We start from the raw sequence: 24,950 nt of genomic DNA, 5'->3' as shown, positions 1-24,950 counted from the left end.
TACCAATGAAAGTTAATGTCTGACACTGTACTTCTTTACAATTAAAATACATGTCTGATACTGTACTTCTTTACAATGAAAATAAATGCCTAACATTGTACTTCTTTACAATGAAAATAAATGTCTGATACTGTACTTCTTTACAATGAAAATACATTTCTGATACTGTACTTCTTTACAATTAAAATAGATGTCTGACACTGTACTTCTTTACAATGAAAATAAATGTCTAATACTGTACTTTACAATAAAAATAAATGTCTGACACTGTACTTCTTTACAATGAAAAAAAATGTCTGATACTGTACTTCTTTACAATGAAAATACATGTCTGACACTGTACTTCTTTACAATGAAAATACATGTCTGACACTGTACTTCTTTACAATGAAAATACATGTCTGATACTGTACTTCTTTACAATGAAAATAAATGTCTGATACTGTACTTCTTTACAATGAAAATAAATGTCTCATACTGTACTTCTTTACAATGAAAAAAAATGTCTTGATACTGTACTTCTTTACAATGAAAATACATGTCTGATACTGTACTTCTTTAAAATTAAAATAAATGTCTGACACTGTACGTCTTTATAATTAAAATGCATGTCTGATACTGTACTTCTTTACAATGAAAATACATGTCTGATACTGTACTTCTTTACAATTAAAATAAATGCCTAACATTGTACTTCTTTACAATGAAAATACATGTCTGATACTGTACTTCTTTACAATTAAAATGTCTGATACTGTACTTCTTTACAATGAAAATACATTTCTGATACTGTACTTCTTTACAATGAAAATAAATGTCTGATACTGTACTTCTTTACAATTAAAATAAATGTCTGATACTGTACTTCTTTACAATGAAAATACATTTCTGACACTGTACTTCTTTACAATGAAAATAAATGTCTGATACTGTACTTCTTTACAATTAAAATAAATGTCTGATACTGTACTTCTCTACAATGAAAATACATATCTGATACTGTACTTCTTTACAATTAAAAAATATTGATTTTTTAAAAATATTAACGTCGGAATATGATCATTTCAAACAAATTCTTATGGATCAAATACTCGATTTGTTTGAAAAAAAGCAGATAAAAATAATTAATCGACTTACGTAGGAAATATGTTTTTTAACAATATTTTTAGCTTCTTCCTCCTTGTTCGCTTTAAATATTCGTAACTGAAACAAACATTAATTAGATACAGTTTATACAATCGGAGCTGGGAACTTTTAGTGGCCGGGAAAAATTAAACTCATTTTCTCAATACGGGGACTAGCTTTAATGAATAGCGAACATTGTTAAACAGCGAAACCACTTCTTTTCAGTTTGAACTGGCGCAAAACAGGCGTGTAGACAGAGGGGGCAGTAGTTTCCCCCCCCTTCAGATTTGTGGGCAAAGGTTAAAACCAGGTTTGTGGTAAAAAAAGAGCTTGCCCCCATCTTCAAAAGAGTGTTTTCCCATTTAAAAAGTTGTTGAAAATTTACTTATTTTAAAATTTTACCAAAGCATTTCACTTTTATCTAAAATCTCCCCCCCCTTTACTTGTTTTACTTGTCTTCCCCATGAAGATCAATGGGAGATTTTATAAAGACGGGAAAGTTAAGGGAGAATAAAGAGGACGGTGGACTAATGAGAGTGCAGGACTTCACAGATTAATACGGAACTATACAAAGGGACACATTATAATTAATAGTCCTTGAATCGGGACTACAATATGTTACATAGGGGACATGTAATAACTGCATTTTTAAGTCCAGGGGGGGGGGGCAAAAATCTCCCAAGGGGGGCAACATTTTTTTCGCGCTTCGCATTTTTTTGCCACCTCCAGGCTAAAATCTTGTATACGAGCCTGGCGCATAAGAAAATTGTAGTTTTTCGCGATTATATCAAAACAATAAAGACGACTTTTTGGTAATATAAAGCATTTTTCAAATTACAGGTTTACAAGTAAACAAAGAGAAGCTGTTAATTGACAATTTTTCTTTGTTTACATGTACGTTTAAGTGTCTCTGTTTTTTGAAAGATTGGTAGAAATTAAAATTAAAAAAGAAAGTCGTCTCCACTGTGATAATAAACCGGACGACGACTGTATATCTGTGGGGTTTAGCAAGTTCTTGCTATTCATTTAATCTTGTTCCAGGGAATTAAACCTATCTTTTATTGGCATAAAATTTCGAAGATCATCAATGGAAAATTGAGTAATTTATTAATTTCCTGCTATCCGTTCATTCAAAATTTCCCAGCTCAGATTGATTAATTAAGCAAGATTTCACATTATTTATTGAGCTTAGCTCTCTCTCCAATAATCCTAATAATTTCTCCGAGTCAACAATATCGTCACAAAATCAATTCGTCTGCAAGAATTGCAGAAAACCTGGTTCAAGAGGTAGAGCGGAGAGTAGCAAAAAGCTTGGTTCAAAAGGTAGAACAGAGAAAGGTAGGACGGAGAATTGCAGAAAGGTTGATTTAAGAGGTAGGACCGACATTTGCAGGAAACTTTGTTCAAAAGGTAGGATAGAGGAAGATATGACGGAGAAAGCCAGAATGGAGAAATGTTGGAAAGGAAAAGGTCGAATTGCAAAAAAAATAGTTTAAAAGGTAAAGTATGTAGAAAGGTAAAATGTAGGAACGTAGGACGGAGAATGGCAGGAAGTAGAAAGGCATGACGAAGAAAGGCAGGACGGAAAAAGGCAGGACGGAAAAAGGCAGGACGGAAAAAGGCAGGACGGAGAAAGGCAGGACGGAAAAAGGCAGGGCGGAGAAAGGCAGGACGGAGAAAAGCAGGACGGAGAAAGGCAGGACGGAAAAAGGCAGGACGGAGAAAGGCAGGACGGAAAAAGGCAGGACGGAAAAAGGCAGGACGGAGAAAGGCAGGACGGAAAAAGGCAGGACGGAGAAAGGCAGGACGGAAAAAGGCAGGGCGGAGAAAGGCAGAACGAAGAAAGGCAGGACGGGAACAGGTAAGAGGAAGACAGGTAGAACGGAGAAAGATATGGCTGAGTATTGAAAAAAGGTAGGATGGAGAATAGCAATAAGCTTGGGTCAAAAGGTAGAATGGAGAAAGGTAGGAGGGAGAATTGCAGAGAGCTTGATTCAAGAGAAATGTTAGAAAGGAAAAATTGCCAAAAGATTAGTTCAAGGGGTACAATAGGTAGAAAGGCTGGGCGGAGAAAGGCAGGACGAAGAAAGGTAGGGCGGAGAAAGGTAAGACGGGAAATAGTAGGACAAGAAACGGTTGGGAAGGAAAATGTTAAATAAGTCCGAGAAGATCATGTAAAACGAAGGTCTCAGACTAGATAGAGTTTAGATGAAGGGACGGAGAAGGAATTGGATGATTTAAAGAAAAAACACAAACAAAAATTTATGTAAATATTGGTATCGTGAGGAAATGAGACAATTATAACTATCTCTAAGTTGTCAAGGTTAGCTTTATTGATATTCAGGTAGTTTTCTGCTTTTCATTCTTCTAAATTTAGACACGCAATATTTGCCTTCTTTCACCTTTTCAGTGATTTTATCTGCTGTTATACGTGGAGTAATCTCGAAGGAGAGTTCTGTATCTGGGATTGCGAGAACAGCTCTTGTTTGTCCACCCACCTAGAGATAGATAGATATTATTCTAACTTTAATCAATTTAAATGATGTTTATTAGTTATTTAGAATTTCTTTATTTTTGTTGCTGCATTTACTAAGAATGAAAAAGGTGATGTCTACAAGATCGAATAAATTTGATTGTATCAAGAATCAATAGGCTTGCTATCTGGTTTTATACCTTCCATATAATTGCTTAGATCTAGATTATATCTCTCTCGTTCTATTACCTTCAATATAATTGCTTTGATCTATTATGTATCTCTCGTTCTATTACCTTCCATATAATTGCTTTGATCTATATCTCTCTCCCGTTCTATTTACCTTCCATATAATTGCTTTGATCTATTTTATCTCTCCCGTTCTATTACCTTCCATATAATTGCTTTGATCTAGATTATATCTCTCTCGTTCTATTACCTTCCGTGTAATTGCTTTGATCTATTTTATCTCTCCCGTTCTATTCCCTTCCATATAATTGCTTTGATCTATTATATGTCTCTCGTTCTATTACCTTCCATATAATTGCTTTGATCTATTATATCTCTCTCGTTCTATTACCTTCCAAATATTTGCTTTGATCTATTATATATCTCTCTCGTTCTATTACCTTCCATATAATTGCTTTGATCTTTATCTCTCTCGTTCTATTACCTTCCATTTAATTGCTTTGATCTATTATATATCTCTCGTTCTATTACCTTGCATATAATTGCTTTGATCTATTATATATCTCTCTCGTTCTATTACCTTCCATATAATTGCTTTGATATATTATATCTCTCCCGTTCTATTACCTTCTATATAATTGCTTTGATCTAGATTATATCTCTCTCGTTCTATTACCTTCCTTGTAATTGCTTTGATCTATTATATATCTCTCGCGTTCTATTACCTTCCATATAGTTGCTTTGATCTATATCTCTCTTGTTATATTACCTTCCATATAATTGCTTTGATCTATATCTCTCTCGTTCTATTACCTTCCATATAATTGCTTTGATCTATATCTCTTTCGTTCAATTACCTTCCATATAATTGCTTTTATCTATTATATCTCTCTCGTTCCATTACCTTCCATAAAATCTCAGCTATAGCTCCGATCAAGATCTCTCTCTGTGTAACATCACTGGGTCGTAGAAGTTGTATCCTTAAAAAATCTTCTGTTATCATTTATCTAAAATTTGTTTTTGGAAAAAGCACTTTTAGTGATAAAAATACAAACTACATGTTTTTAAAGCAAGCTAAATATTATTAAATACATGCAGTAAAATGTTGAAATGAAAACAACATTCCGTTTATTCACAACATTTACAATGATAGCTGTGCACTTGCAAACAATCTTGAATTAAAGATTGATATGTGTTCTGCACAATAAAAGTTAAAACAAGAATTTACTACTTTTTTGTCCTCACGGGACCTCACACGCAAAACTAAGAATAAGCTGAATATTTCTGGACAAAATGATTTAATCTACTGTTCAAAATCTATCCAAAAAAAGCGCCTTGCAATGAACTTTGTCAAATTTAATCTATATATAAATTTGACTTGTCTGTCTGTTTGTTTGTTTGTTTGTCTGTCTGTTCGTTTGTGTCCAATAAACGTCAAAACGGCTGAACCGATCGGGCCCAAATTTTTTGTGGGACATCTAGGGACCCTAGGGAAGGTTTATGAATGATCAAAATTTCAAATATTTGTCTCCATCAAAATTCGATCTTCATTAAATTTTTGAAAATTTTGAAAATCCACGAAAATTTTTGTGGAAATTCGCGAATTATTTTAGTTTTGTTTTACGATGTACACAAAGAGAACATGTTCACAATTAATCTAGAAGATGGGCGCGAAGCGCCCTGTAAGGCTAGTAAATAATAAAACAATATACTTAAAAACAAATTCGGTCAAAAGTAAAACAAAAACCAACAATCCTAATTTATATATTGATGTGGGAACCATTTGGGATTGGGAAAACCTTTAAGAGGGTTCTTTTTCTTCCTTACCATGCAAACTAATTAGAGAGACGCTAAAATACAATGGTACATTTTTATAATTGTATGCAGAATTTGTACAGTTAGGGTTTAAAAATATATGTTAAATATGCAAGTCCTTGTATTATTCCGTTCAAGAGAATATTAAGGTTTGTAAGATCATGCTAGATGCAGGTTTAAACCATGCTAGGATTAGGAATAGTTTTAAACCATGCTAAGATTAGGAATAGTTTTAAACCATGCTAGGATTAGGAATAGTTTTAAACCATGCTAGGATTAGGAATAGGTTTAAACCATGCTAAGATTAGGAATAGTTTTAAACCATGCTAAAATTAGGAATAGTTTTAAACCATGCTAAAATTAGGAATAGTTTTAAACCATGCTAGGATTAGGAATAGTTTTAAACCATGCAATGATTAGGAATAGGTTCAAACCATGCTGCTAGAATTAGGAATATGTTTAAACCATGCTAAGAAACAGTTTAAACTTTACTATAGGAATAGTTTTAAACCATGCTTGGAAAAGGTTTAAGTCATGTTAGGCATAGGTTTAAACCATTTTAGACATAGGTTTAAACCATACTAGGAATAGGTTTAAACCATGCTAGGAATAAGTTTAAACTAAGCTATAGGGATAGTTTTAAACCATGTTTGGAATAGATTTAAACCATGCCAGGAATAGTTTTAAACCATGCAAGGATTAGGAAAAGGTTTAACTCATACTGGGAATAGGTTTAAACCATGCTAGGAATAAGTTTAAACTATGGTATAGGGATAGTTTTAAACCATGTTTGGAATAGGTTAAAATCATGCTAGGAATAGTTTTAAACCATGCAAGGATTAGGAATAGGTTTAATCCATGCTAGGAATAGGTTTAAACCATGTTAGGAATAAGTTAAAACATGGATGGTTTTAAACCATGATTGGAATAGGTTTAAACCATGCTAGGAATAGGTTTAAACCACAGGTTTAAACTATGCTAGGAATAGGTTTAAACCATGCTAGGAATAGGTTTAATTCATACTAGGAATAGGTTTAAACCATGTTAGGAATAGGTTTAAACCATGTTAGGAAAAGGTTTATACTATTTAAACCATGTTAGGAATAGGTTTAAACCCTAGGAAAAGGTTTATACTATTTAAACCATTCTAGGGATGTGTTTGTATAATGCTAGATATAGGAATGGAAAATGAAATAGGTTTAAAACCGGTTTGTCGGCGTGTATGTATCCTGCCAGTCTCATGGGATACGTTGATTCATCTATTTAGGTTTCAATGTACTCTATAAACCTCCATTCTCCGTGTACATATGCTTTAGCAGAGGTTGAACTAGAACTGGTCAGACTTTTCCTTCGGGACTTGTATCTATCTCTAGTAAATTAATTATGCAATTTAATACTAAACATGTATCTTCTGATCCTCTCATTACTGAAATAGAGAAACTCCATTTCTTTTAAATATTGCAAATCCTATTCCAACAGTCATAGATGAAATTCAATTTAATATAATTTTTTTAAAAAATGTTCATTATATTTCATATATTTTATATTGTATACCGACGCAGTTTGAATCCAATAAATATAAAGAAGATATCTAAAGGATGATTCTATCGGAAACTAGCAAACTTTTGGAATCCAATAACAAATAATTCATCAATATTAAACTTCACAATAAGTATAAAAGAAAGTGATTTACATTGAGACCGATTTAATACAGATGGTTTTCAATGTTAATTAAGATAACTTGAAGAGATGAGATTGATAACAGAGACCTTTAATAAATAGCAATGAGTAGACTAGTTTAAACCACATCTCTTGAACCGACACATAAGAAAAGTGGTTCAACTTCGTCTACATAGTTCAACTACTTTTCGTTATCCCTTAATTTTTTTTAGGGAAGTTGTATCAGCTACAGAAATAAGAGTTTTAAGAAAACCAGAAAAAATCTAAAAGACGAGTTGTTTAAGCTCTCTAACAATTCTCCTAAACAACAGACGACTTATTTGGATCGACCGTAAAAAAATGAACAGAAATCTTGTTAAACTGATGTAAAATCCCAGGAACTATGAAGGGAAAGTGAGCACACAGGGTTTAGAGTTGGTAGGATTATGTCTGCTGATTGATCCAAAACGCTTTTGATTATAGAATACTTGAAAGTACCATTTTGTATTTTTTTCACGATTGAAAAATAATTCTTCAAAAATCTTCTTTTAACTACAGTCTACGTTACACTAACTAAATAATGAAGCAAGAGTTCAATATTTATAATTGAAGTGCCTATCAAGAAATGCATTTACTAAAGATATTTTGACAGAAACCAGATAATCAGATTAGTCTTGTCCAACGTAATCTTAAAACCTTTGAACTGATTTGTTATTTATAAATATGCTGTACAATAAACATTGTACAGCATATACAGTGAACAGCGTGCAGCTTGTCCAATAAACATTGTACAGCTTGTACAGTGAACAGTGTACAGCTTGTACAATAAACATTGTTGGTAGGGTTCACTTTTTACTACCAAAAAGTTCAAGTAATCTTTGTTAGTGGACTGTTAGTGGACAAAATATCGTTTGTTTACCATAAAACTAATTATTGACCTACGTCACAGTAGAATGTATACAAACCCCATCCCCCTCTTCTTAATTCTATTTATATCTACGATTCTAAATATATCATTTGCTTAACTAAAAAAGCGGAGGTTGAAACTTTTGATAAGCCTACTAGGTTATGAATTTACGAGGCTACGAAGCTACAAAGCTATGAAGCTTTGAGGCCATGAAGCTACTTGACTACCAAGTTACAAGGCTAAGAAAGCTTCAAGGCTAAGAAGCTACGAGGCTATGAAGCTACGAAGCTACGAAAATACAAGCTACGAGGCTAAAAAGCTTTGAGTCCACGAGGCTACGAAGCTACGAGCTATGTGGCTATGAATCTACAAAGCTTCGAAACTACGTAGCTCCAAGGCTACGAAGCTACGAGACTCCGAGGCTATGAGGCTTGAGGCTATGATGTTACCAAACTACAAAGCCTGTCCCTTACTCATCGTCAACCACTTGTTTCTCCTTTTTTTTCTTGGTTGGTTTGACAGGTTTTTTAGGACCTTCATCCTCCAGCTTAGACAGGGTAGTTCAGAATTTTTACGCAACAATGAATCTTACGGAATATTATCTAAAATTTCTTTTCTCCCGAAAATCAACAGTGAATCTTGCATTTACATATTTGAAATTCAAAAATCAACTGGTTTTTTCAAATCAAACCTGTATCTCCTTGATACTTAAAAGTTGCGGCATGAATTCTGAAATACCTTGTATTTTCTGAACCGGCCGCCCGCTGTAGTTTCACTAGAAAGGAAATTTATCTGTTGAAAATACTCATTTTACATATTCAGTATTTTTTTTGATGAGATGAACATGTGAAAATTTAACAGATGTTTTAAAAAGAGCCATTTCAGTTCCCAATGAGATTTTAAGCGACCCTCCGTTAAAAAAATAATAGAGGCATTCCCGATTCACAACAGTACCCTTGAAACTTTGGTCTGATAATATATAAGATGACGTCGGTTTTCTTGCTTAAAAGTGTTTATTTCTGATAATTTCTTTTTTGTTTCTTAAGCAAGGAGTGCGCAAGTCACTTACACAAAAATATTTTCAGTGAAAAGTGAAAATGTATCCAGATATAACAAATTAGAATTACAAATCCTTAGTGGCAGTTGTAATCAAAAATAAAAACGAAGACGACAACAATTCCACTTATGTTGGTAATCACAATCAAAATCTAATTTTACTCCTTTTACTTACTAAAATGTTCTTTAATTGAGTTTATTCTTACAATATTTAAAAAAATTTGATTTTGTCCGGCTAAATCTTATTCCTGAAACAAAGAATATCTATCACGAAATAACCTTGGGGCATGCAATATTATGTACATCAAATTCGAGCAAAAGATTTCTATGCACAATGTACATTAGTTTATACAACATTGCATTCTTAAAACGATCACATTCCTTTTAGATTTGAGCACACATAGCAGCCTCATGAACAAAAACATTCAGTTTGTACAAAGACAATTTTATGGTACTGCATTTATGTACAGTGTGAACTGTACTTTGTACAAATACAACAAGATAAACATCCATTCAAACCGCATGCCTAGCAAGTTTAACTAATTAGGCATCTTTCAAGTTTTGTCGGATTAAACAATTTTTGGGGTTTCCATTTTTTCTTGAATTAATCAAAGTCTAGAAATATCTTTAACTGCTTTAAAAAACCATTTTTTCAAGTAAATTTTGTTAATAGATAGGAAATACTTAGGAGAATATTAATCCTATAAATGATTTAAAGAGGAAAATTAAAAATAATCTTAACATTAAAGATATTTATTGACACAGGTGTGGAAAAGGGTTTTACGATCTTATCAACAAATTCTATTCTGCATTAAAAATTTGAAAACAATTTATTTTAAAATTTTGCAAACAAATTCTTAGTCTGTTTTATCTTGACTTTTTATAGCGGAATAGGAAGACTAGTAGACTGAAGTTAAATGGCTTTGATCCGTTAATTTGAAAGATTTTTCAAATCAAACAAAGGATCGAATACGGACAAGTCGTCAATAAAATTGATCTGAAAAAATAAAAACCCAAGTTATGACCAAGACATATGTTGATCTTACTTCTTAAAAATGCCTACTTAGTTAACAATTGCGCACAGATCAAAACTCACAACGTGACCGTTTTGCCGCGTTGTTTTCTCGTTCTGTTGGGTCCACCACCGTCAAAATCCATAGCCGAGCGTCTACAGTACACATTCGTTCATCCTTTCTCAAATTCTAGAATCCTCAAATCTGATTGGTCTCATGAATCTCATACAAAGTGAGACAAATCTATTTTTTAAGATTAATCATTTATAATCCACGAAGTAATTTTAGGGATTAATAACGCTGTAATCTGCATAATAAAACTAAATTATTTGTAAAATGCCTAATAGCTTACCTTGTGTTTTTCTTGGTCGTTTTGCCTTCAAACATTAATTGTTTGAGAATATAAGCCTGTAAAACAATCTGGAACTCCTGGACACAAACCATCAAATTGAATAGTAAATTGTACATTTGTATAAGTAATTTCCTGAATTTTCAGTTTCACAGTTGAGGAAATAGTATTTTTCAACTATGCACAATATTATTTTATTCAAGAACTTTTTGACATTGACGTCACTTTTTAGACTGCAGTATTTTGGTATAAAACAATTTACAACTCTTTTATATTTCTATTTCCATTGTATTTATAAAACCAGGATTTATTGAAGAATTTTAACCCGGATCTCTGAATTTCGAAACATGGACTTGAGTTAAAAATTATTTTTTATATTCTTTTTTTACAATTTATTTTTTAAATTAAAATTTTTAACAAAATCAAAAAAAGAGCAGTGAATTTTCTCTGGCTTGTGCATTATTTTTAGTTGATCTGCAGTTTTCAGTTTTCTACGAATGCTGACTCGACTGATTGAAGGTTCATATTCATTGTTCAATATTCCTATGCAGGATGTAGAAAAAAATTTTATATTCTTGATTCATATACTGGTTACTACCCAAAAAGTATGAAAATCAGAGACAACTGTAAACAATTTACCAAGCCTTTCTTCTTACGTTGCAAACTGTATTTCTTCTTTGCCAAATCATTACCTTTAGCACCTTAAACTTTATGTAAAGTCTAAACGGTCGTATTTTACGGGTTTTAGGTCGTCTTTTTAAAGTCTCATCCTTTGGGGATAACCCTGGCTGAATTGCAGTATAACCCAGAAGTTTGAAGGCAACAAAAAAATTTGTAAAATGTTGTCTTGAAATTCATTCTGTAACCAATGGCTGAAAGCTGAAGGTTATGTAAGCAAATAAAAATTAATAAATCTTTCTTGAATTTTTCTAAGCTGTAAAAGGTTTGTGTTTCTCTGATTCAAAGGATTGTAGTGAAACGAATAACGAATACATCGGAAGAATTTATCAAATGTCGTCTTGACAATTTTTCAATGAGTTTAATACTATATTTCGTAAATTTCAGTATTTGCAAAAAAAAAATAGCCATGAATATGCGAGAACAGTTTTATAGAGTTCCGTATAATCATTTAATTAAAAAACTAAATATCTGCATCATTCCATTATCAGAAAGTGAAGAATACGACATTTGATGAATTCTTTCGATGTATTTGTTATTAAGGGTTTCACTGTAGAAATTCTTGTGTTGAAAGTCAAAGCTCTTTTTGAAATAAGCTTGGAAGGCGTCATCATAAAAATTCTTTCTTGTCTCCGAACTTCTGTGTTATATTGTAAACTCTAGGAGTCCTTTTCTTGAACAGATAATTGTGAACTAAAATCTAGGAGTCATGACCAAGGAACTTAGGAATTTTTAACTTTTAATTATAGAAGAAAAATTCTCTGAAACAATGATTCTACTGTTTCTTCATTAGATGGTTTCCTTAGTTGCTCCTTTATCTGTTCGAATTCCAAATGCATTTAGGTTTTCAGGTTCATGGAAACTTATACTAGATTTTATCCAGTTAGGTTTAGGTATATAGCTAGATCCACCCCAGCATATCTCCTTCAATTCCTAATTAGAAGTAGGTTTTAAAATCAATCGATATAATCCGATTTTAAAGTTTGTTGTTTAAGTTTCTTTTTATCAAATTATTTGAAATGTTTACTTTATCTTGCGCCGTATTTGAAATTTTGGAATATGAAAGATGCACAACACCATGGCTTCTAATATCAAAATATCAAAATTCTTACACAAGCTGTATCTATATCAATCCTCTCTCCCCCAACAGAAACAGGTCCACCTTCAGCTCCGGGTTTACCAGAATACAGGACTCGATCTTATAACAAAGTTTTCATTAGTTTCTTTAAATTATTATCTTAGAGTAAAAAAAATCTTTGCAATTAATCACAGATGCTCAGAAATTTTTCTTTCGTTTGAAAACTTTGATTTTTTCCGTGTTTGCTAGTTTTTTGATTGAAGGACAGATAATCATAGCGCTCAAACTTATACACTAATTTGCCTCATTAATTGATCAATGGTTATAGGTGTTCTTCAATATACAGCCATGAGGCGTAAATTGAGTTTAAGGAAGGTAATATAAGATCTGGAAGGTCGGAAGAGGTCAGTAGATGTTAAGAGATGTCACAGGAAGTTAAGCTGAATTTTGAGAGGAGGGAAGACCCCAAGGCCGGTGGGTAAGAAGAAGAGGTTAGTAGAAGGAAGTTTGAATTTCCAGCCAAGACTGAGTACCTCAGCTGAAATAAATTGTACAAAGAAACCCAATTAACGCCCTTTTTCTAGTAAATCTGTCTGACAACATTAATAAATCATGTGTATACATGGGAACCTGTGGCAGAATAATAATTATATCAATTTGTCCCCAACATAATATAATTCCTTCTTATTATACCAGGCCGGGGGGAATATATGGTAGAATAAATATCCGCAATTATTTTTATAATCTAAGGTAGATTTTTTAGGTCAAGTTGTTTTTCCGTACAATTTGGGATAATCTTAAAAAATATTGTCATCCATTTATTTAACCATGGACATCCATTACTTTCTGGACCAATTTAGTTCTGTAAAGGATTTACGAAACCTCTTCTGAAGCTGTTCCGAATACAATGCTCTTACAAAATTTTAGGAATTAAATGGGGAAACGTTGTCAACCAATTACCAAATCTTTCTACTCGATCAATAAAACCCTCCACTCAGAAGTTACAAGTAGTTGCGGCCTAATGAAAAACGGAATGTTTTTCTAGATCTAGTTCATCAGGAATAATCGTTAAGTAATTTTTTTGCATGTCACACCCAGTTATTATAGATAGCTTTTACGAAGTAGATGTAATTATAGTTTAGCTTAGACAGGTTCCTTCCTGTATTTGTTGTTTATTGTATTTATAATATCTCCAGAACTGGTTCCATAATCACAGAACCAAATCGAGACGGGAAAAATTGGCATCCCTAAGGTTAAAGTTTCAACCAAAAGCTTACTTACTACTATTGGAAACTTTCCGAGCTGCTGAACAAAACAAGCTTTTTTTAAGTGCCAGAGTTTTGTTGACAGGAGTTATTGCTAGTTCCTTATCATTGACAGGAGTCCCGGATAAACGTCGTCCATGATCACCATCGGTAACAGTAACTGGCAGATTTGGCGCATTTATTTTCAGAGAACTCCGTCGCTGCACAGGGTTTATTGTGATCAAATTCATCCTTTCTAGCAGACAAATAATGATGATCAAGTAAAAATTGTTTAGCCATGATACTTGACAGATAAAAATATTTCATAAAAGTGACTTTGAAAGACTATGTATTATGAGAATTGTGTTAAAATCAATTTCTGCTTGAGAAGCTAAAATTAACTGATTAACCAGGCGATTGGGTTTTTTCTTGAGAACAGCTGACTCCAAGCTACGCCGACGAGAAGAACTATATTTGACCATAATATTCAATACTAAGTAGAAAACAAAGAATACAATATTTCCACTTTCTATTGGTTTTGTCTGTAATGTAGTTCAAGGAAATTCCAAATAAATCCCCATTTTTTAAGTTAAATATCATTTTGTTTTATGATCCACATAATATTAGATCGTTAATAGCTCTAAATTGAGATTTAAGGGACTAATAAGAAAATTTAGAAAGAATGAATCATTTATAAAGATGTATTTTTTTTGCAGAAAATACAAGGTTGTTCATGTATTATGTGAGTCTTTTTGTTTTTAAGCTTGGGGATCATGGGACGCTCTGTAGTTACAAATCACTGAAGAAGAGTTTTTAATAAAGGAAAGTTGTAATGAATGACTAAGACTAACTGAAACAATTATATTAGTTTTTAGGGCTTAATATTGCAATCAGGCAGCTGGCGGAGAATTGTATTATAACAGGTAAACCAAGCAATAAAGATAAACCAATTAAAAGTTATTCAAGGGTCCTTTCCTGCTCAATGTTAAAGGGACCGTTTCAGTAGTTTAAAACCCTTCATTAAAAAACAGCAAATCACTAAGTAATCCGTTAAAACTATCTAAAAATGGATCGGATGCACCTAGCTACAACATTTCAAAAAGAACTTGTGTATTTCTGCAACAAAGATGAGCAAGATAATGTCCAAGATTTGTGCCTCTACGGATTGGGAAATGACGAACGGAGAATAGTGTTGCTCTTAAAGGCAGTTTTAGCAAAAAATAGAAATGGGGTATAGGCTTACGTCTTAAAATATTCGATAGTGATTGCTACTAATCTTACTATACTTATTATCTGATGCGTCTATAAGGAGAAAATTGTTAAAAAACAACTCATAAAGAATAACGTAGCGTCCATCCAAATTCAGAAAGTTAGATTCAACTTGGATCGTTAAAAAAATCAATTTAATCCCAAAAAAATTATTTAGATATTACAACCTATATAATCATCAATTTTTTCGACGCATTCGTATAAAGTTGATATTTTATGTTGATGTGGGGTGGGGTGGAGAGTGTGTGACACCAGTTCTCGTTAGATCACTGAAGTTAAGCACACTTGTCCACAGCCAGTTACTGGATTTGAGAGTTACTTTTGAAAACATTAATTCCTGTTTCGAGGATTTTTGATAATAAAGACGACATTTTCAAACTTTGCAGGAATGTTAAAAATCAAGTGCCAGCCGTGAAAACAAGTTGTAAGCGAAATATTAATTTAAAATCCTATCCGTCCTGTCCTATCCAGTCCATCCTCTCCTACAATATCCTTTCCTATCCTCTCTGTTCTGGCTTGTCCTATACATTCTATCCTCTTCTATCAGACCTATCCTGTTTCATCAGGCCTTTCGTACTTAATCAGTCCTATCTTGCCTTATCATTCCAATCCTGCCTTATCAGTCATATCCCATCTGATCAGTCATATCCTGCCTTATTCCTCCGTTCCTGCCCTTTCAGTCCTATCCAGTTATATTCGACCTATCCTGTCATATCCGTCCTATCTGTCCTGTTTTATTCCTGGATCAAATATTTATGATCTTTTCTTTCATAAGAAAGTTTATATTACTTTTTCTTAGTAAAACAAAGTTTTTTTTCTGTCATGATACAGACTCAGAACACCTAGTAATAGATAAAGAATACAAAGTACTAGATACAGTATACATAGTACTAGATACAGAATACATAGTACTAGATACAGAATACCTAGTACTAGATACTTAATAACTAGTACTAGATACAGAATACCTAGTACTAGATACAGAATAACTAGTACTAGATACAGAATACCTAGTACTATAGAGACAGATTGGACAGAATACATAGTGCTAGATACAGAATACCTAGTACTATAGAGACAGATTGGACAGAATACATAGTGCTAGATACAGAATACCTAGTACTATAGAGACAGATTGGACAGAATACATAGTGCTAGATACAGAATACCTAGTACTATAGAGACAGATTGGACAGAATACATAGTGCTAGATACAGAAAAACTAGTACTATAGAGACAGAATGGACAGATTACATAGTGCTAGATACAGAATACCTAGTACTATAGAGACAGATTGGACATATTACATAGTGCTAGATACAGAATAACTAGTACTATAGAGACAGAATGGACAGAATACATAGTGAAAGATACAGAATACAAAGTGCTTGATACAGAATGGACAGATTACATAGTGCTAATAACAGAATACAAAGTGCTAGATACAGAATACAATTAGTATTAGTTACAGAATTTTATCTTAGTGATAATATTACATAGGGAATATATTTATAAGGGGAAAATCAAGTGATTTAATCTTGTATCCCCTCAATTAAACCACAGTTTCATATTTTATTATTATATGTATTATTTTATTCTTATAAATTGGTAGGATATTTGTTATGTCTATCATATATTGAGGGTGTATTAATATTTTAATTTGTTGAATCATATGTCCAATCGTATGTCCAACAGAAAATGTTTAAAAAACCCGCAAAATTCACCACGACTAAATAGGCTGTTGTTAAAGTACACCAAAAACCTCTAATTCTAGAGATGCAAATAGCTACAAATTACTAATATTTAGACAATGCAGAAAGTAAGTCATCAAATGTTGAGATAGATTCGACTTTAAAGCGTCGCAACCCCTTGGCCTTTGCTTAATTACCTCACCAACTCAAATGATTTTTTGTAGCCCTAATTCTATACATTTTATAAGCGCTAGGCGCTTGTTTTGAGATTTAGTTCAAAATGAGTATTTGGAAAAATACTGCTCAAATTTTGCTTGGTTTGCAGTCAAGTGCAATAGAAAGAAATGCTCAATTCCTGCAATGTGATATATTGCACTGACCCCTGAACTGATGTTTTTTTTTAAAAGTTTAAGATTATTTCTTATTTTTTAAATCGTTTTTTCTTACTTCCTTTTCTTATTAGTTCCTTCCCCGCATCAACAATACTAAGCTTTCTAGCACTGCTTCTTCTTCTGTCGTGCAGACCCTCGCTGCAGGTCAACTCAGATTCATCAGAACCATTTATCTTCATATGTGAAGTGTAATCAAAGCTTTATTGATGTATTCCTGCACTCTTATGATACATAGGGAGCTGAGGGGGGATAATTGAAGCAAAGAGTGTAATCCCCTCCCCCTTGGTAGTTTTTACTCCTTATAGGAGGATGAAATAACATGTTGCCCCCCCCCCTTTTCAATATATCCATGAAAGTATAAATGGTTTAGTTAAGGTTCCCCATCTCGCTGGTTGGACGCCAATTTTTCCAGGGTTGGGATCGTAGGATTGGAGATGTACCTCCAATTTTTAAAGGGGGATTTATCCTCCTTCCCCCCCCCCCCCCCACCCCAATTAACATAGAATGTGAACAGCAAAGCCAAGTTGTTTCTAAGCTTCTCCTTTCTCGTACAATTTGCATCAGAATAAATTTCTAATAGTTTTGAAAACATTTTTGAAAAATAGATTATAGATGCCAACATCCATTAAAACTTTAAGTTGCAGTTGATTAATAAAGCTTTGTGAGCTGCCTCTAGTTTAGAAATAGGGTTTCCAGACAACCCCAGTTTCTGCAGGGTTTCAGCAATACTCTCTCTTCTAAACATTGCTCTAGACTAGTCTTGAAACCGTGAATCAGATATTGGATTCGGACCAGATACACAACATTTAGGAACAGCTAGCCTTGCTTTAATTGGAGATTTGGTATTATTATAGGTTTGAAATCATTAGACCTAAATTTAAGAAAAAAAATGTTTAGACCAATTTTAAAATTTTAATACTTAATCTACATAGCTTGTAAAATTAGTGTTTATTTGTTTAAACAATTTGTTTTCTAAAGGGACTGATACCGTTTTTTCAAGTGTCGCTCTTTCAGTGTCCGATTTACAACGTTACCCTTGAAACTTTTACTGATCAAGAATAAATAAGATGTTTTTGAAAGCCGTACATTTTCATTTTTCATTTTTCTGCAAAAAATATCTGCGCATATTTTGCTTAGGGAACGATATGAAATTTTTTTTAATTAAATAATTTTAAGTTAAAAAAACGACATTATCTTCCACATTATTGAAAATTGTCCCTTTTTAAATGATAATTTCAAAGTATGACAACAGTCGCTTTAAACAGATTGTATTTGATTCCTATAGTTGGGGTTAAATATTTTATCTTGAAAATGGCTTTAATAAGGGATAACTGGGTTAAATAAAGGATAACTGGGTTAAATAAAGGTTAACTGCAGTGAAAAGCATAAAAAGTCCAATAAATGCAATTGCGCGTAAGATTGAACTCTTCTAGGGTTTCAATGACAACTCCTCTTTCTTTTAATTTCATGCTTATATATTTTATGCTTATGAAATAATTATAATGAATTACATTCTTTCATAAGAAAGCTATAAATCAAAATTAAACTTGTATGGTATCGAGTAATGTACAATTTTTTGTTAAAATAGGGGAAATATTGTTGGCTTGGGACTTGTAAAGATTGATTTGAGTTTTCCAGGAGGAAGGGAAGGGAGCACAGACAAAATATTTCTATTCGGGTAAAAGTTTGAGCTCTAGTGGTTAACCTCCATCGAATTAAAGAGGATCTTGCATGAGAGATACCTGAAAACTTTGCAATAATAAAAATACTCTGATGGGAATTACAGAATTGGTAAATATTATACATTGTAAACTAGAAAATACAGAGCTCACGTCAAACTAATGTATACTAGAAAATACTGAGCTCACGTCAAACTAAAGTATTCTAGAAAATACTGAGATCATGTCAAACTAAAGTATGCTAAAAAATACTGAACTCAGGTCAAACTAAATCTTTAATGTTTTCTATTATAATCCTCTTATTGAGGAGTAATTTATCAAAATAAAAATGTTTTAAATTTCTTATATTTCTAAATTTTCATTTCTTATATACAATTGTGCCTAAAATGAAATCTAGATGAGCTACAAGGTGACAGCAACCTTCTGTCTTGTATAGTGTAAGCTATAATACAGAGATGTGGTTGGGATAGTGAAATTTTTTCTTTTTCTATTTGGATAATTTAATTGAGAGATCAGAGTGATTTCCCAACTTTTATCCAAATAGTACGGTATGGCTAGTTGGTGGGCTGGCACGGATTTTTCGAAAATTTGGTTCACAACGTACATTTTTACAGTGTTTCGTGCCAGATCTGTTTAATTTATTACTTTTCAATAGTTAGTTCTCTTTTTATAATACAGTCCTATTCAGTCCTGTGTATAAAATGTAAACAGTAAACAATAAAAAGAATACCTATAGATTGTACAAGGCAGGGATTGCGTGTACAATATTATATTTAATTATATATTTAGTACTGGTCAAGAATCAAGTATAGTCAAGGTCAAATGTCATTTCAGATATTCTTATCTTTTATTAGTTAAGTTCACCAATATTAGGAGTAAACAAATCTAATATTTTCCTAAATTATAGTATAATTCGATATAGCTACTTAAAAAAAATATATTTGTCTTTGCAGAAATCAAGTGCTATTTAAAAAATTCTCTTTTAAGGATGAAAATGGAATTGAGTTTTTACCACAAGCTCAAATTTTCAAATCCCTACATCTTTGTTACCTGATGATGTAAACCTTTGATATTTCAAACTAAAAGTATTTGATCTAACATGATTTATAGTTTGAAATATCTAAGGTCTACGGCATTGGGTTTTAAAGATATAGGGATTACAATATCAGAGTTTGTGGCCAAGACTCATTTCCTTTGTATTTGAAATATGAAAATTCTCATCTCAAGGATGAAAATTTGCATTTAAAATAGGAAAATTCTCTGCAGTGTTGCGTATGGATTTAAAACATTCTTATACTGTAAGTAAAAACCCCGAAAGAACAAACTCGTAAAGAACAAAACTGTGAAAGAACAAACTCGTAAAGAACAAACTCGTAAAGAACAAAAGCGTGAAACAACAAACTAACAAAAGAACAAAACTGTGAAAGAACAAACTTAAAGAACAAAACTGTTAAAGAACAAACTCGTAAATAACAAAACTGTGAAACAACACACTCGTAAAGAACAAAACTGTGAAAGAACAAACTCTTAAAGAACAAAACTGTTAAAGAACAAACTCGTAAATAACAAAACTGTTAAAGAACAAACTCGTAAATAACAAAACTGTGAAAGAACAAACTCGTAAAGAACAAAACCATGAAAGAACAAACTACCAAAAGAACTAACCCCCAAATAAAGAAAAAACTGGCAGAAAAAACCACTGAAAAAACCGAAAGAACAAATTCTTGAAAGGACAAATTCCTAAAAGGGCAATCCCAGAAAGAATAAAACCTAAAGAATAAACTACAGAAATGACAAATTCCTAAAATAAGAACTCCAGAAACAACACACCTCTCAAAGAATAACTCTTGAAAGAACAAACTCCTAAAAAAGGCTCCGGGGAGAGAAACCTCCCAAAAAAACTGCTGATATGGAAAATTTTCAAAGGAAGAAATCCAAAAGAAAAAAGATCTGAAAGGAAAAACCCTTGAAAGAACAAACTATTTCTTTTCTTTCTATTCTAAAACATTCGTTGGAAACTGAAAACACGTATGGCGCATAAAAACTAGATTGGAAAATATTAAAGTTTTGCATTAAAAACCCCATTTTTAAAGTTCACTGGTGTAAATAATAATTATGAAACATTTAGATTTTAAATGACGATATTCAAACTTATTTTTATTCAACACTTTTAAATATCGTGCTTCAGCTTCTTTTGTATAAATTGTGTAAACAAAACTTTTGAGAAATCACGAAACAGAAACATAAAGAAAAGGAAAACTTCCATTTCTGGTAACAATATCGTAAAGGAACCAGAAAACAGAGAAATTATTGACGTCGTCTTTGTTTCTTACAAAAGTTTTAACAGATTTCTTTAGATGTGTCCAGAGACCGGAGTTTTTAAGTGGATATTGTTAATCTTGAACGCTAATTATTTCTATATCCAATGTTGGCACTCTTAAATTTGAGATTATTTCTTGATCAGATAATTAATGTCCCTGTTGGGTAAAACCATCACAGGTATTCAGAAAGGAATTTAAAGGGAGTGTTCGCGAAAAATGAAAGGGGGTATAGGCTTAATGCGATAAAAAAGCGCTTTTGATCGCCACTAATTTTACTTCTCTCTGTTGCGTCTATAAGAAGAAAATTGTTAAAGACGTCTCATACCGAATAACTTAGCGTCCATACAAATTCAGAAAATTGCAACTTATGACTTATACTGTAAAAAAATCAATTTAATTTCAAACAACTCATTCAGATATTACAACTCGATTATCTTTCGCCACATTTGTATATAGTTTATATTTTATAATATTTATTTTTTAGAAAACGTTTTAACGGATTTCGAAAAGTGTGAGTGGTGCGCGGCATTCTTAGATAGTTGCGCAAGCAACAAGAGAAATAATCAAATTCAAAACAAATTAACTAAAAAATATTATAAATTATAAACTATATACAAATGTGGCGAAAGATAATCGATGACTATAGGTTGTAATATCTGAATGATTTGTTTGAAATTGAATTGATTTTTTACGGTCTAAGTTGTATGTTGCAATTTTCTCAATTTGTATGGGCGCTAAGTTATTCGGTATGAGACGTCTTTAACAATTTTCTCCTTATAGACGCAACAGATAGAAGTAAGATTAGTAGCGATCAAAAGCGCTTTTTTATCGGATTAAGTCTATACCCTCTTTCATTTTTCGCGAACACTCCCTTTAAATAATCCGTAAATCAATCTCGAGATTCACAAATTGACATTTGGAGTTCAAATACCTTTAGGCTCATCTATGGTCAAGAAGGGGCCTCGGAATAAAATTAAAACACCAAAAAATCCCGTGCCCAATTAGCTAGCCTTCTTCTTAACTACAGTGGCCACGGCCGGGGTACTAAGTCAACAAATAGGAATAGCAAAGAGCTGATATCTCTAATACTAATCTGGTTTTATATCCACTCTACTTAGCGATCAGAGCCCTTTCTGGAAGGGCTCTGTTCCTGCTCCATGAGCAGAGCTGAAAAAAGGAGACAACTCCGCATTCTACAATCTACATGCAGCGGAGCACACTAAATGTGATACTTCATAAGGAATTCCGCTTGACTGGGAAACAGTATAACATGTGGACAAATTGAACGATTTTAACGAAACATTCCTAATACGCCACTCCTACAAACCCTTAATTATCCCTATCTCCACTCTCCTCTTCCTACCATCTAACCTTCGCACAAGCAGCAAAATGAGACTCTAGTACATTTCTCTGTTGGATCATACAACAAAATTCCCTCTGAGTGGGTCACTTGTTATCCTTCGTTTCCTTCGTTGAATAGCAACCATTCTTTTCAGGAAAGTAAAAATGTGCGGTTCATAGCAGGGAAACTATTGCTTCCTCGCCTCGTACCATTTTATTTTTAAAAAATTTTAAAAACATTGTTAAAAATACAAGAGATACAGAAATATGAATTATTTTTCATTCCATTAAAATTAACCGATCGGGCTCAAACTTTTTGTGGGACCTCACGTAACTCCAGGTAAGGTTTATGGATGATCGAATTTTCAAAAAATTTCCACTAACAACATTCGTAAATATTTAGAAAATCCGGGAATACAAAGAGAAAATGCTCATAATTTAAATAGAAGATGGGCGCGAAGCGCTCTAAAAGCCAAGTTTTGTACATTTAAAAACAAGAACGACTAAATATTTAAAAAAAAATTCTTTGGAATACTTCTTAGTCCTGAGTTTTGTTGTTTTTTGTGAGCAAACATCTAAGAAACAGACAAGACATATATTCCTGAAAATTCTTACTGTCTTTTGGTTGGTGAATACTCTTTCTTCTTTTCTCCATCTTGACAACTGTAAGATTGTTGACCTTGTTAAATATATCCTGGACCATAAACAGAATATTGGAAACTTTAAACATAAAATTTTCTAAAATAAAATATTTTCAACAGCGGTAGAAAGACATCAGAGATAAATTTCGGATATGTTTTCAAAACGTAAGAATTTTAAATATTAATAAAAAATCTGTTTTCTTATTTCTTCGGATTTGTTGTAATAAGAAATACTCATTATGTTCCCGCTTTACTTCCGGCTCTGTTTTTGATTTATAAGATAAGCCTATGATAGGAAAGGAAACAGATTGGACAAGTTTTAGAAAGCAATTTTGCAGATTTAGTTTTTTTCTGACCTATAGCACGCCAGTTAAAAAAAAATGTTTCGCTTATTTAAAAAAAGTTTAAAATTTAATCATGTTTTTTTAAGAGCATTTTTAACTTTTAAACTGGATTTTGCAAAAAAAAATTTGAATTTTGCAAATATTGTAAATATTCATATTGTTTAAGGGACATCATTAGTTTATCATTTTCTGTCAACCCAATTATTTACTTAAATGTGGGCTTTGAGCATTTTATAAATCTGGTAAACATTTTATAAATCTGGTAAACATTTTATAAATCTGGTAAACATTTTATAAATCTGGTAAACATTTTGATCTAGAATTCAAACTTTTTTCAATCTCAAAAAAATTGTGTTGACAAAATTAAGAAAATTTTTTGTTTCATTTCATTCTTTTCATTCCTTGGCGTTTTTGAGTCCACCGGTCTCTTGTTCCTCTCTACTAACCTAAAATATATTATCGATAAATAACACTCTATAAAGATATTTTGAGTCCACGGGTCTCTTGTTCCTCTCTACTAACCTAAAATATATTGTTGATAAATAACATTCTATAAAGATATTTACTACACTAGCTAAAGTGTCCGGCGTTGTTCGTTGAATTTTTAAAAATCATAATTCGATTTAAAAAGATTTTACTTTAAAAAAAACGTTTATTTCTTAGCCTACGTTACCCCCTGGGTACCTAAGGGTTCCCTCAAAAATTTCAGCCAATTGGTCCAGCCTTTTTGCCATTGCGTTTCAACTGATATGTATATATGAGTGAAGAGCTTTATTGAACGAATATTTTAAAATTAAAAAATAGACAATATTTTTTGTAAAAGCCTAAAGTGTAAATTTTAATATTTTAAGAAGAGAAACTGTAATGAATACCTAAAGGTAAGAGAGAAAAACAAAAATAAAAAAAAATTAAATTAAAGTAACCAATGCTGCTCTATAGAATTGTAGAATTTGCCCAAAGTTGTAAATGAAAAAGGTTTTATAAAATATAAAAAGAACATGCATAAAGGTCTTCGTATTTAAATATATATGTATAAATGTGAATCGATATATACATATATATATATATATATCCAACAATAATATGTCTTAATGTCTTAATAAACAATAGAAAATGTTCTAAACTTATTTTAAGAAGATATATATTTACAAATATATGTTTGGTACAGCTGGACCTGATTGTCGGACATTTTTAGAGGGAACCCGGGAGTACCCCGGGGGTTTCATAGGCTTAAAAATTGTATGTTTATTTTTTTTATTTATTTTCACGTGTTTTTAAACCTAGACAATTTGGCTAGTTCTGCATATAAAGATATGAATACAAATGTTTACTTGAATATATATGTATAGTTCTGGTTTAGTTGAAGTTTGTGGCTAAACTGGAATATAATAAACTTGAAAAATAATAATTAGAGAAAAAGACTGCAGCAGCCTGGTTGTAAACCGTCTAAATTTTATTAAATATGCGACAAGCCGGGGAGAGAACAAAACAACTTTTTCAAGAACTTGGAAACTTTACAAATTAAGTTAATCTTAAAATATGTTTTTAAAATTAATCATATTTAGTTTTTATACCTCTGATTCAAAAACTAATCTACTCCGACTTTGTTGTCAATATAAAAAGAATTTATAATATAATAGCAGAATTTCAGACCAACCTTCAAACCTCCTCCTCCCCCTTCTTCAA

The 24,950-nt window shown here is 32.1% G+C and overlaps 1 protein-coding gene across 3 annotated transcripts in view; it reads right to left on the bottom strand.

Moving 5' to 3' along the window:
• LOC111708535 (inactive ubiquitin carboxyl-terminal hydrolase MINDY-4B) overlaps nucleotides 1-24,950 on the bottom strand; it is a 50,263-nt gene that overhangs the window by 8,571 nt on the left and 16,742 nt on the right. The window contains exons 7-16 of one of the 3 annotated variants that reach the window (XM_023481937.1): nucleotides 23,666-23,710; nucleotides 22,895-22,973; nucleotides 12,377-12,462; nucleotides 12,066-12,197; nucleotides 10,590-10,666; nucleotides 8,907-8,943; nucleotides 8,642-8,715; nucleotides 4,692-4,767; nucleotides 3,528-3,623; nucleotides 1,138-1,203 (exon numbers count right to left, since the gene is read on the bottom strand). In XM_023481937.1, coding sequence (XP_023337705.1) covers nucleotides 1,138-1,203; nucleotides 3,528-3,623; nucleotides 4,692-4,767; nucleotides 8,642-8,715; nucleotides 8,907-8,943; nucleotides 10,590-10,666; nucleotides 12,066-12,197; nucleotides 12,377-12,462; nucleotides 22,895-22,973; nucleotides 23,666-23,710 — 768 coding nt within the window. Of the gene's footprint in view, nucleotides 1-1,137; nucleotides 1,204-3,527; nucleotides 3,624-4,691; nucleotides 4,768-8,641; nucleotides 8,716-8,906; nucleotides 8,944-10,320; nucleotides 10,393-10,589; nucleotides 10,667-12,065; nucleotides 12,198-12,376; nucleotides 12,463-22,894; nucleotides 22,974-23,665; nucleotides 23,711-24,950 lie in introns of all 3 variants that reach the window. The other 2 variants (XM_023481938.1, XM_023481939.1) reach the window with 2 other exon arrangements.

The sequence above is a fragment of the Eurytemora carolleeae genome, unplaced genomic scaffold (genome assembly GCF_000591075.1).
Source record: "Eurytemora carolleeae unplaced genomic scaffold, Eaff_2.0 scaffold746, whole genome shotgun sequence".
Taxonomy (NCBI): domain Eukaryota; kingdom Metazoa; phylum Arthropoda; class Copepoda; order Calanoida; family Temoridae; genus Eurytemora; species Eurytemora carolleeae.
The sequence above is the reverse complement of the archived record's forward strand: the minus strand, read 5'-3'. Positions and strand labels throughout refer to the sequence as shown.